The 12601-nt window shown below is 37.2% G+C and overlaps 2 protein-coding genes across 2 annotated transcripts; both read left to right on the top strand.

The window, feature by feature from the left end:
- The first annotated feature begins 461 nt into the window (after nucleotides 1–461).
- LOC104822962 (spermidine synthase 1) lies at nucleotides 462–3474 on the top strand. The gene is made up of 9 exons (XM_010554336.2): nucleotides 462–788; nucleotides 949–1025; nucleotides 1160–1282; nucleotides 2073–2177; nucleotides 2299–2371; nucleotides 2467–2538; nucleotides 2626–2821; nucleotides 2925–3054; nucleotides 3144–3474. The coding sequence occupies exons 1-9, from the start codon at nucleotides 587–589 to the stop codon at nucleotides 3207–3209; spliced, it is 1044 nt and encodes a 347-aa protein (XP_010552638.1). The 5' UTR covers nucleotides 462–586; the 3' UTR covers nucleotides 3210–3474.
- Nucleotides 3475–7280: 3806 nt separating this feature from the next.
- On the top strand, nucleotides 7281–11378 carry LOC104822961 (potassium transporter 6). The gene is made up of 9 exons (XM_010554334.2): nucleotides 7281–7428; nucleotides 7759–7835; nucleotides 8032–8521; nucleotides 8611–8664; nucleotides 9155–9415; nucleotides 9508–9560; nucleotides 9638–9761; nucleotides 9847–10101; nucleotides 10174–11378. The coding sequence occupies exons 2-9, from the start codon at nucleotides 7797–7799 to the stop codon at nucleotides 11241–11243; spliced, it is 2346 nt and encodes a 781-aa protein (XP_010552636.1). The 5' UTR covers nucleotides 7281–7428; nucleotides 7759–7796; the 3' UTR covers nucleotides 11244–11378.
- Nucleotides 11379–12601: the final 1223 nt, after the last annotated feature.

Below are 12601 nucleotides of genomic sequence, written 5' to 3'. Positions count from 1 at the left end.
GAAAACTCCAACCTTATCACTTTTTTTTTTGTTATTGGTAATTCTTTTTTGGAGGATTCTCTCCAAAAAGAAAGATGCTCTTCGATTTTTTTTAAAAAAAAAATTAAATCTCCTTGATATGTCGCAGATTACCCTCGAATAAAAAAACAATAAAAGGATTTAAATAAAACTAGCTTATTTTGAAAAAAATATATTTATATGCGAAATTCCATATTATACGAAAGGAGCAGGTACAGCAATAATTGAGTTTGCTTTATAAACTTTAGTGGCATAAAAATTCATATATTCGCAGTAAATGAGCAGAGAAAGTACAACAATTACCGACGACGTGTGATTAAAACTATTCATACGCAGTGTTGTCGGATTATTATTATTGATTTAACATCGCCAAATTAATTATAAATTAAAATTCCACAAAACTCACAATCGTACCACTGCCTCTTAGTTACCCTCTCTATATCTTCCGGTTTCACACGAAACACGTCAGATAAAAAACCCTAATCTTCGCCACAAACACACACACTCTCTCTCTCTTCGGAGGTTTAAGTCTTGGGCTTGCTTTCGGGGAGGTTTCGGCGGGGCATCCATGGCGGCGCAAGAAGCTTCCGTTACTGATTTGCCGGTGAAGAGGCCGAGAGAGGACGAGGATAACGGCGCCGATGCAAACGCCGTTTCCATGGAGACGGAGAACTCTGCTGCCGCCGATAATGGTGGAGAACGCAAAGATCCTAGCGGTGTATCCACTGTTATCCCTGGATGGTTCTCCGAGATGAGTCCGATGTGGCCGGGTTGGTTTATCTTCGTTTTTCTTGTTTAGGCTGTTTGGCTACTGGGAAAACAGCACAGTTCTTCGTCTTTTTGCTCAATGAAACGGCGCAGTTCTCGTTGATCTGATCGTCTCTGCACCTGAAGGAAAATCTCATTTTATTAATGTCTATAATGCTTCAGGGGAGGCACACTCCTTGAAGGTGGAGAAGATTTTGTTTGAGGGAAAATCGGATTACCAACAAGTGATGGTTTTTCAGGTATTAGCATTTGACGCTTGTTAGTTGCATTGCATGTCCTACCTTCTTGTTTAAATCAAATTTTTTTATCTGAAATCTCTCGCTTTGATTCAAGTATGAAGATTAAGGACTTCTCTTATCTGTTATTCGTGCAGTCCGCTACGTATGGGAAGGTTTTGGTTTTGGATGGAGTGATTCAGCTCACAGAGAGAGACGAATGTGCGTATCAGGAAATGATTAGCCATCTTCCCTTGTGCTCAATCCCTAACCCCAAGAAGGTAATCCTTTCTGAACCAACAAAGCTCGAGCAATATATATATATATATATAACTGTGTTCTCGTTCATTTGTAAAGGATAGATTATAGATATATCTAATGATGTGGAAGATAATCAGAGTCTCTTGCTTGTAAAATCCCAAGAAAGTTCACTTTTTTTTTAAAAAAAAAAACTTTGTTAGCTTCTGAAAAAGCAGAGCTTATTGAATATTTGCAACTGGTAAGTGAAGCAATCATAGTTCCTTGATCGGATGTGATGAGAGAACATTTGTCGGTGGGGATTAATGATTATCTTCCAGGGTGGTGGTCGGATTATGTATTTGAGGAGAGAAAAAAAAAGCAGATAATGAAGGTTTCATATCTCGAATGTACAAGTTGATTCTGTTTCTACGAAAGTTGAGTTTTGGACATAATCAAAGTTTCTTGCTTTTTAGAGATACAAGTTTTATTTCTTATCTTCCTAAAATATAAAAAAAAAATTGCATGCCGTTTCTCTTTGGAAATTGCAGAACAATCGAAGTTCATTTATTGGATATCATCATAGAAACTTTAAGTTTGCAATGATGAATGATGATTATCTTCTAGGGTTGTGGTAGAGTGTCCGTTTGGAAAAAAGGTAGATAATTTGAGAGTCTCTTGCTTTTCATATGTAAAACTTGCTTCTGCTTCCAAGAAAGTTAAATTCTACGCATTTTGGCTTCTAGTAAAATAAATGAACCAAATTCTAGCTGTATTTTCTGTAGAAAGTTAAATGACAAGCCAGGTCGGTTTCTGCCGAATGCATTTCTTCAGGTCTTGGTCATTGGAGGGGGAGACGGTGGTGTTCTACGGGAAGTGTCACGTCATTCCTCAGTTGAGCAGATTGACATCTGTGAAATCGATAAAATGGTGGTTGACGTGAGTGGTCACACACTTTTCTCATCTGCCTTGTTTCCTCTGTTTCCATGAAACGTCTTTGTAATCTGAATAAATGGACCTTCAGTAGTCTAATTTGCTTATACTGTCTGGGACTCTCCAGGTGTCTAAGGAGTTTTTCCCTCATGTAGCAGTTGGGTATGAGGATCCTCGGGTGAACCTTCATGTCGGTGACGGTATAAATTGCTAAATTTTCCTCTCTCAGGACAACCAAACCAATTATGTCCTTGCATTTGAAACGGAGAATGGAATAACAATTTTTTTTTTGCAGGAGTTGCATTCTTGAAGAATGCAGCTGAAGGAAGCTATGATGCAATCATTGTGGATTCATCGGATCCTATAGGTAAAACTTAAAAGCGGAATCTAGCTGTTGGGATCGAGTCAGAGTTTTCAAAATCGATTAAAACTTGTGGGAAATGAATGTGACCAGGTCCTGCGAAAGAGCTATTTGAGAAACCCTTCTTTGAAACGGTGGCAAGAGCTCTTCGACCAGGCGGGGTGGTGTGTACTCAGGCTGAAAGCATGTGGCTTCACATGCACATCATCGAAGACATCGTATCAAACTGCCGTGAAATCTTCAAGGGCTCTGTCAATTACGCTTGGACCACTGTTCCAACTTACCCCAGGTTAATAAATATCATATATATATATATATATATCCCCCCATGTCTGGGCCTGGCCAAGAACATGACTTTCTTATTATGATGAGAGATCTGTTTCTTCTGGCAGTGGAGTCATTGGATTCATGCTGTGTTCAACCGAGGGCCCTCATGTCGATTTCAAACACCCAGTGAACCCGATTGACGCTGATGAGACCCATCTTAAATCTAAAGGACCCTTGAAGTTCTACAACTCCGAGGTAATGAATGAATAAAGATTCCCACCCAAGTGAAATCTTGAGCTTTGGTTTCTCTCTGAGTCTGTATTGATTGATTTTTGCTTGGACAGCTTCATTCAGCCGCATTCTGCTTGCCTTCTTTTGCGAAGAAGGTAATCGACTCGAAAGCCAAGTAGAAAAGATTGCTTCTTCGATTCCTGTCTGTCTTTCCTTTCATATTTTCCATGTGCCTTTTCGAATAAAAGTTGAATGATTTGTAGAGAACTGTCACGTTGTTCTCACCATGTTCTATGGCTTTTGACTGAATGATCTCCATTAGTGATCACACTCATAAGATTCTCTCTCTCTCTCAAGATTGTTTCGAAGATGTTCTGCGGCTACTTCTGCTCTATTCTGTACCTTTGATATTCTGCAATTCCAGGTTCGGATTAGTTCCGCTTAGGCATAGACATGAGCTTTCACTTTGATGTTCCGACTTGGAACCCTGGTTTGTTTGAGTTAAGGCTCTATTCCTTCTCTTTTGTCGGCATATTTTAATTAATTATACATGGATATGTTTTATTTGAGCATAAAATACATTAAAAAAAAATTATTTTTATAAAATCAGGTGGGTATTTGGTGTACCGTGGATGATTGGGCCATGACTAAATTAACCCACATTTCTCTTAACTTCCAGCCCAAATCTTTTACTTTTCCATTTTGATTTCATTTTAGGACGTACTGCGTATTGTTAACATATGGGCCTTTTACGTCTTTTAATTTTGGGCCCACATTTCCGGCCATCAGACGAAATAACTTTTTAGCCAACAAAAACAAAAATAGATAAATGGGTATTATTTTATATAAAACTGGGCATCTGTTTGATTTAAATTTGAAACAAAATTATCATACCGAACAAAGTTTTAATATCGAAAATTCTGAAAGCTATACATACCCACATTAAATCTCGTGCTGTAACCTTCTATAATTCTTGCTAAACGGGACTTGTTAATTACATATATAATAGAAAGTCGAGTGGGTAGTGAGTCACGACCGGAAAAAAAGGTGGGGCCGACCAATAACATAAAAAAATGATTCGAAAAAAAATTGATGGGCCTCAATAAAACAAAAATAATTTGGGCTTACATGATTACATCATCACCAGTTCAGACACGACAAAGATTGTCACCATACGTTGACCTTTCCACACACGTGTAAAAGTCACCACGGAGCTTAGCAACGAACATTTTTATCATTACTAATCCCATGTTTGTAATATATTTTTACAACAAAATAAGTTTGCAAACTTGTTACACACACGTGCGTGTATAATCTCATAGAACTCATATATTAACTAGAAATCATGTTGCTCGTCTGTTAAATGATTATTAACTAGAAATCACATATTATGATTTCTTTGTGTCCACATTTAGTGCATTGGCTAAAACAAAAGACAAAGTCGTTTACTTGTACAAAAAGTCACACTGTCCCACATATTTATTATATTAAATTGAATAAGCTATTTCCATCAGATAATTACGTCATCGGATACAAACAAAAATGGATTGTTACGTAACGTAATCATAATCGCTATAATATATTTTTGCTGCCGTGTATATATATATATATATATATGTATAATATCGTATTCGAGTCACGTAAATTCGATGAGACAGCGACAACAGAACTATCACCTAACATGTAATATATTGTTTCCCTTTTGTCTTATCCAAATTGATTACAAATTCCGCGATTACTCGTTAACCGTTGACCGATGTTTAAACCGGCCTCCGATTATATTAGCAATTTAGTGCATGATAATATATTTCTGAGTACTAGAGATTGTAATAGCATGATGCATTATTAAAATGAAAGGTGAATACTTGGTTAGAAGATTGATTTGGTGCATTAAAACCTATTATTACAAATAAAATACCAAGATAATGAGGGATCATATACAATATATTACTAAAAAAAAAGTATAAATGAGAATTTATAGAATAGGAAAATATCTAAATATCACGCCGTGGCATATATACATATATATATATATATATATATATATATATATCGTATACAAGAAAGAACAATACATATCTGACAATTATTGGGATGATTGGTTGATATTCTCCAGAAATGGAGACCGCTTCTGTTATTGCATGCATGATGGAACGTGTAATAGCCCACGCCATCTGAATCCGATTCAAATAATTTACATCTCTCTCCATGTAATTCCACGTGGACAAACTGTCCAAGTAATTAATTTCAACGCATCGTCCAATATTAACCTATAATATTAGGGAATGTCCGGAGAATTTATTCAAATCATCCTTATATACACATATATAGCACTCATACTTTGATACATACATACATATATATATATATATATATGTATATGGATAAAGACGCAAACAGGATAAAGACGCAAACAAGTACAGATGCATTCCATGTCCATATTTGTTGGATTTTGATGTCACAAACGTGAGAGTGGAAAACATGGACGAAGAAAGAAGGCCCATGTGTCTGCTTTTGTCACCATCCATTACAAACATTTCAGTCGGAAGAAAAAAAAAACATTTGAAAGCTACAGACAGATGTTAATTAATTAATCAATCAGTAAGCACCATTATTATAATGCATAACTAAAAACAAAATATCGTCACCATCATCATTTCCGGAGCCTTCTAGCGCCCAAAGCATAATACAAATGAAAAACTCGTGGATATAATTTGGACTTATTTAATTAATAATCATAATAAATCTCAAATACCCTTAGCTTATCAAACTAAATATATTTCGCTGTTTCTTACGTTTTTAAACGTTGATAAACATATAAAAATTAAAGATCTGTGTACCTTCGTACATGGCTCAACATTTTATACCTAACTTTTATATAAAAAGAATAATTCATACTTATTTTTAATTTTAAATGAATTGTTATTTTTTTATAAAAATAAACTTAATATATATTTAAATTAAATATTCTAAAAGAAATTATTTTTAAATTTACTATATTTGAAGTTATAAATTTATGATTATTTTTATCTATGTTTATTATAGAAATAGTATATATATATACCATTATAGATTGAAAATATTTAGACTAGTTAAAATATTAATTAGTAAGATTTGTTACCTGTTTGTTATCCTAATTTTCTATTTAACTTCCAAAACAGATTCAAATTCATCGCATTCATTCATGTATCATATTGATTCATGTATTTAAATGATTTATTAACATATTTATACCATTTTCTTTAACTATAGTATGATTGCATTGTAATATTTTTTATATTGTTTTTGATAAAATTAAGTTTAAAGATTTCTAAAATTTAAATTTAAATTTAATATATTTTTATGTAAAATTTATAATATATATATTTATGAATTAATTTTGTATATAAAGCATATAATTTTAAAATATTAAGACGATTCGAAAATAAATTACATGAATTATAATGACTATATCAATAAAAACAAAAAGAATCCATTACTTGTTTGATTTGCACGGACTATAAATGACAGTATATCTCAATTTATAAATATGATAATCTTATATATATGAATTTTAAACGAATCTTATGGGTCTTTATTCGAAACAATTTTATATTCGGATCTTAACGACGCCATCAATGTGTAAAAAAGTATTTTTAATTACATGAATTAGAATATTTTTTTAGTATATTTTAATATTTGATACATTTATTTGTCGAGTTAAAAGTTTATATTTTTTTAATATATTTTGTGAATTGAGTATATTTTATGAGATTTTATTTTAAAATTAATATAATTTTTATACAAAATTTATAACTTTAAAATATTAAGAAGATTCTAAAAAAATTTATATTAAATACAATGACTAGGTCAATAAACAGACTATAAACGGCACCATATCTGAATTGACAAAGTGTGAGAATCTCAGATACGACGGCACAGTGTTCATGCTCCGTAGTATATTGATAGGTTACCAAATTCACAAGGATGCGGGTCTAATAATTCACTTCATATATCCTTCTTTTATTCATTTATTTATTATATTTTGCAAGTTTGGAAAAGCCATCTGATAATTCACTTTATATAAAAGCTTTAATTATACGAATCGACATCCCGCTTATCAATGGTGTGACAGATAAAAATTTATATATTTCAGATTATAACTTGTAACATTCTGATCAGAATATGGCATCTCAGATTTCAACCAATGCTTATCTCGGATTTCGACCGATACTTTCTATATCGAAATCTCAATCCAGCACATACTATATATATGCACACACGCATATATACACACAGATATATGTATGTATTTATATGTGTAAGTGGACGACTGTTTTCTCTCCCCAAAGGCCGAAAGGAATCTGCTGAGCCACTCGAAACTGTCATTCAACGCTTGGAAATTACGATATCCAAGAGGTAAATCTCTCTCTGTTCCTCTTAAAAAACTCGCCTTTCTCGTCCGACTTCCGGAGCCTGTGCGCAAAAATCTTCTGTTTGTTCTCCTGTACTGTTTTCTCGGGGTTTCTCGTCTTTTTCTTCCCGGTTCCTGTCCTCCCCCCCCTCCCCCCAAATTATATTATTCTTGGCTGTTCCACTGTCTGTTTGAGTAGAAACACATATAAGCAATTACATAACTTTTTGTTGTTTTTTGTTCTCAAATCGCATTGAGACAATCTTTTCCTCGATTGCCCGAATCTGTCAGTTTCTGTGGAGGGTATGAGTTGATTCTCTCTCCCGGTTTTGCAGAGATTAGTGGACTTCTCCTGTTCCTGACTCTGCCCACCATGGATTTGGAACCCGGAAATTACCAGAATACCGTCAAGGTAAGTAGTAATTATCATTTCTTGGTTTGAGATCGATTCGGGTCGTTGCCTCGATCAACGATTCCTTATTTCACGCCAGGGGATTCCGAAAATGTTCGCCCTTTGGGCAGCCTCGGGTCGTGTTCCTCGTTATTATCGATTCAGTCCACACGACGATAAGCAAAGACCCTTTTGGTTGGATTTTGTGATATCGCAGAGAGAATCATGGAGAACTGTATTGACATTAGCGTATCAGAGCCTGGGGGTTGTCTATGGAGATTTGAGTACTTCCCCTTTGTACGTGTACAAGAGCACTTTCGCAGAGGATATTCATCACTCGGAGACAAACGAAGAGATCTTCGGCGTGTTGTCTTTCGTCTTCTGGACCATAACTGTGATCCCTCTCCTCAAGTACGTGTTCATTGTCCTCAGAGCCGACGATAATGGCGAGGGAGGGACTTTCGCTCTCTACTCGCTCCTTTGTCGACACGCGCGAGTCAACTCGCTCCCGAATCGCCAGTTGGCCGACGAAGAGCTCACCGAGTACAAGAAGGACTTGATCGGGTCGGGGCCCAAATCGGGATTCGGAGCCGGTCTGAAGTCTACACTGGAGAAACACGAGGTGTTGCAGAGGATTTTGCTGGTCCTGGCTTTGATTGGGACTTGTATGGTGATTGGTGATGGTGTCCTAACGCCGGCTATCTCTGGTAATCATTGATCTGTTGTTCCTTCTTCAGACCGTATCCAAGACCACTGGCTTTGCCTATTTACTCTGTTCGATCTTGTGTGCTTGCAGTTTTCTCTGCAGTTTCAGGAGTTGAGCTTTCCATGTCGAAGGAGCATCACAAATGTGAGTTCTTTTGATTATCTTATCTCTCTCTGTGTAGCAAGACCGTGCTCGAGAAAAGACAGTCTTGATTGGTTTATGTACTGTCTGAAATCCATGTCCTTTGTCAATTCTTGTCCAGACTCTCCGTTGGGTTGCTTGATTTGTGGTCGCATGCCCATTTCTCGAATAAGCATTTTGACTCTTCTTTGAAAGTTAGCTTGCAGTTGTAGATAGTTAAAATCGTGAAATGTCTGATAATTTTAACCATTCTTGTTCTTATACATTCTGCAATTGTTGAATTCTCTGTGTCAACCGTTATGGTCAGGAACCAGTGTTTATGTCTTCGTAGCAGAGTTTTCGTGGTTTAGGAACACTCGGGCTTGAAAGTTTTCACCTTTCTGAGATCGAAATCGTAATCTTTTCAGTGAAAAATCGGACTGAACATTCTCATTCGTATCATTTTCTTCTGTTTTTTTTTTTCCAAATAAATTCCCATTTTTTTTTCCTGCAGATGTAGTAGTCCCGGTGGCTTGCATTGTATTGATATTCTTGTTCGCGATTCAGCATTACGGAACACACAGGGTCGGGTTCATGTTTGCACCTGTGGTTCTGATATGGCTTCTCTGCATCAGTTCCATCGGCCTTTACAACATTGTTCACTGGAACCCCCATGTCTACAGAGCTCTCTCTCCTTATTACATGTTCAAGTTCTTGAAAAAGACTCAACGAGGTGGTTGGATGTCTCTCGGTGGGATCTTGCTCTGCATAACAGGTCTTGCTTTTGTCCGAATTCAGACAGTTAGACCCGTCTTTTTAGGGGTTTTCCCGGAAGAAAACCTTAACCCGGGTTTCTATCTTTTGCAGGCTCCGAGGCTATGTTTGCGGACCTTGGTCACTTTTCCCAGTTGTCAATCAAGGTCGGGTAACTTAATCTTGATGATATAGTTTTTTCTCAATTCGTGTGATCGATTTTGATGATCATTTCTTGTTGCAGATTGCTTTTACGTTTCTCGTTTACCCTTCCCTGATTCTTGCGTACATGGGACAAGCAGCGTACCTCTCCCGGCACCACGATCTTGAAAACGACTACAGCGTCGGATTTTACGTCTCTGTTCCAGGTACTTCCACCTATCCAGTTTAGGGTTTGAGGTTTAATCGAAAATTTGAAAAGACAAAAACTGTGTAATGTTGTTCATAATGCAGAGAGATTAAGATGGCCGGTTCTGGTGATAGCCATACTGGCGGCGGTGGTGGGGAGTCAAGCCATAATCACGGGAACTTTCTCGATCATAAAACAGTGCTCGGCCCTCGGCTTCTTCCCCAAAGTTAAGATCGTTCACACGTCGTCCAAGATCCACGGTCAGATTTACATCCCCGAGATCAACTGGATCTTGATGCTCTTGTGTTTGGCCGTCACAATCGGTTTCCGAGACACCAGGCGGATGGGTAACGCCTCAGGTAACAAACGAACCATATCATCAACGCCATTCGATTCATTTTACAAGCCGTGATAACGTTTAACTGAAACAGGTCTGGCGGTTATAACTGTCATGATCGTTACGACGTGTCTAATGTCTCTGGTGATTGTCCTCTGCTGGCACAAGAGTGTCCTCTTTGCCTTTGCCTTTGTCGTCTTCTTCGGGACAATCGAGGCTCTCTACTTCTCGGCCTCGCTTATCAAGTTCTTCGAAGGGGCATGGGTCCCGATCGCCCTTGCCTTTGTCTTCGTCCTCGTCATGTCCGTTTGGCACTATGGAACCCTAAAACGATACGAGTTTGACGTCCAGAACAAGGTATCGGTCGACTGGCTTATCGGCCTCGGCCTGAGCCTTGGGATCGCCCGTGTGCGTGGCATCGGTCTCATCCACACTGAGCTCGTCTCGGGCGTCCCGGCCATCTTCTCCCATTTCGTCACCAACCTCCCAGCCTTTCACCAGGTGCTTGTTTTCCTCTGCGTCAAGTCCGTCCCTGTCCCGCGCGTCCGGCCCGAGGAACGGTTCCTCGTCGGCCGCATCGGTCCACGTCACTTCCGAATGTACCGTTGCATCGTCCGGTACGGGTACCGGGACGTGCACAAGGACGACATCGAGTTCGAACGCGACCTCGTCTGCAGCATTGCCGAGTTCGTCCGTTCCGAGGCCATGACCGAAACCAAGACCGACGGTGTCTACGACGGGGACGGAGACAGGATGGCGGTGGTGGGAACAAGTTCCACTCACCCGCAAGGCGTTCATATGAGCGAGGACGACGACGATGCCGGAACGTCGGAAATGAGAGAGATATTATCGCCGCCGCCATCGGAGACGACCAAGAAGAAGAAGAAGAAGAAGAAGAAGGTGAGATTCGTGGTGCCTGATAGCCCGAAGATGGAGATGGAGACGAGGCAGGAGCTGGAGGAGTTGACGGAGGCGCGTGAAGCAGGAGTGGCTTATATAATGGGGAATGCGTACATGAAGGCAAAGCAAGGGTCTGGTCTCGTAAAGAGAATCGCCATTAACGTAGCTTACGAGTTCCTCCGTAAGAACAGCAGAGGCCCCACGCTTGCGCACACCGCACCTCACACGTCCACGTTGGAGGTCGGCATGATCTACCGTGTCTGAAGGGGTATTTCCGTCTTTTTCTCTTCTCTCCTCTCTTCTGTACATGCAAATTTTTTTAGCTTTTCGCTACAGGATATTAATCTATGCCTTCCAAAATGTGAATGAGAAAAAGCCCAAATTTTGGTGTTTGCTTCCTGAGGTATTTCTATTACAATTCGTATTGATATACATATACACATATCTATATATATACACATATCTATATATATCATGTATTTATGTATGTATGTATGCATGCATGCATGCATGTATGTAGTATACCAGAGTTTATGGTTAGATTGTTCGGAATCGTTGAATGTTTATTAAGACAGATATTCTATGTTAAATCCAATTTTGTCCCGGAAAATGTAGATGATAGAAGCGAATACTGTAACTGGACAAGAAAACACCATATATTAATTGATTAATAAAAGAGTGGAAGTAAACTATATTTGTCATTTTGTATAGTTTTTAAACATATAGTTATGGAAATCATATCCGCAAAGTTACGTTACTAAAAACCAAATTATATTCATTATTTTTTTATATACTTTTAATTGATACTGTACATATATTAATTAATTTAATAAAATAGTGAAAGTGTACTATATTTGTCATTTTGTATAGTTTTTAAACATAATTATGGAATCATATCCGTAAAGTTACATTACTAAAAACCAAATTATATTCATGATTTTGCATATACTTTTAACCAGTACTGTACAGTACATATAGCATGCAAAGAAATTATTCATATATAACAAAAAAATTGGACAGATTTGTAATAAATATGTTTTCGGATGAAACAAAACTTTGTACTTGTTTTATTATCTGTTTTTTTCTATAATATATTTTTTGTTTAAATTTTCTATAATATATTGTCTACCGTACAAAATCTGTTTAGATTTTTCACCCACTATAGCCGACAAAAATATGAAATATTTAAACGAACTATGCCTTGAATTCATCAGACATCAAGCTCGTGGATCTTAGGTTTTCCAGTCAAAATTTGTATATCTATGGAATTTATAAATATTGTAAGCATAGGTTATTTCGACGGATGTGGTTAGCTAACAAGGTTTGAAAATGGCGATTTTTCCGGCCAACATATTTCGTGCCGTTCATTATCAATACCATTAAAAAAAATGTCAATCTCTTGTAGCCCCAAAAGTTTTCCAAGTAAATAATTGATTGATTAATTGTTTCACATTGGTTAACCTGTAATGAAGGTTACGTATAATCCACGTATGTTTTAATCAGGTTAATGTGAAAAAAAATCATAATATAAAAAACAAAAATGATGCAAAATATCCGAACATCGTTATTCTATTGTAAAAAAAAGGGTTAACGGAAGAAGAAAATATTGCACAGAAGAGAGG

The sequence above is a fragment of the Tarenaya hassleriana genome, unplaced genomic scaffold (genome assembly GCF_000463585.1).
Source record: "Tarenaya hassleriana unplaced genomic scaffold, ASM46358v1 Cleome39, whole genome shotgun sequence".
Classification (NCBI taxonomy): domain Eukaryota; kingdom Viridiplantae; phylum Streptophyta; class Magnoliopsida; order Brassicales; family Cleomaceae; genus Tarenaya; species Tarenaya hassleriana.
Note: the sequence above shows the minus strand (reverse complement) of the source record. Positions and strands in the feature narration are given on the sequence as shown.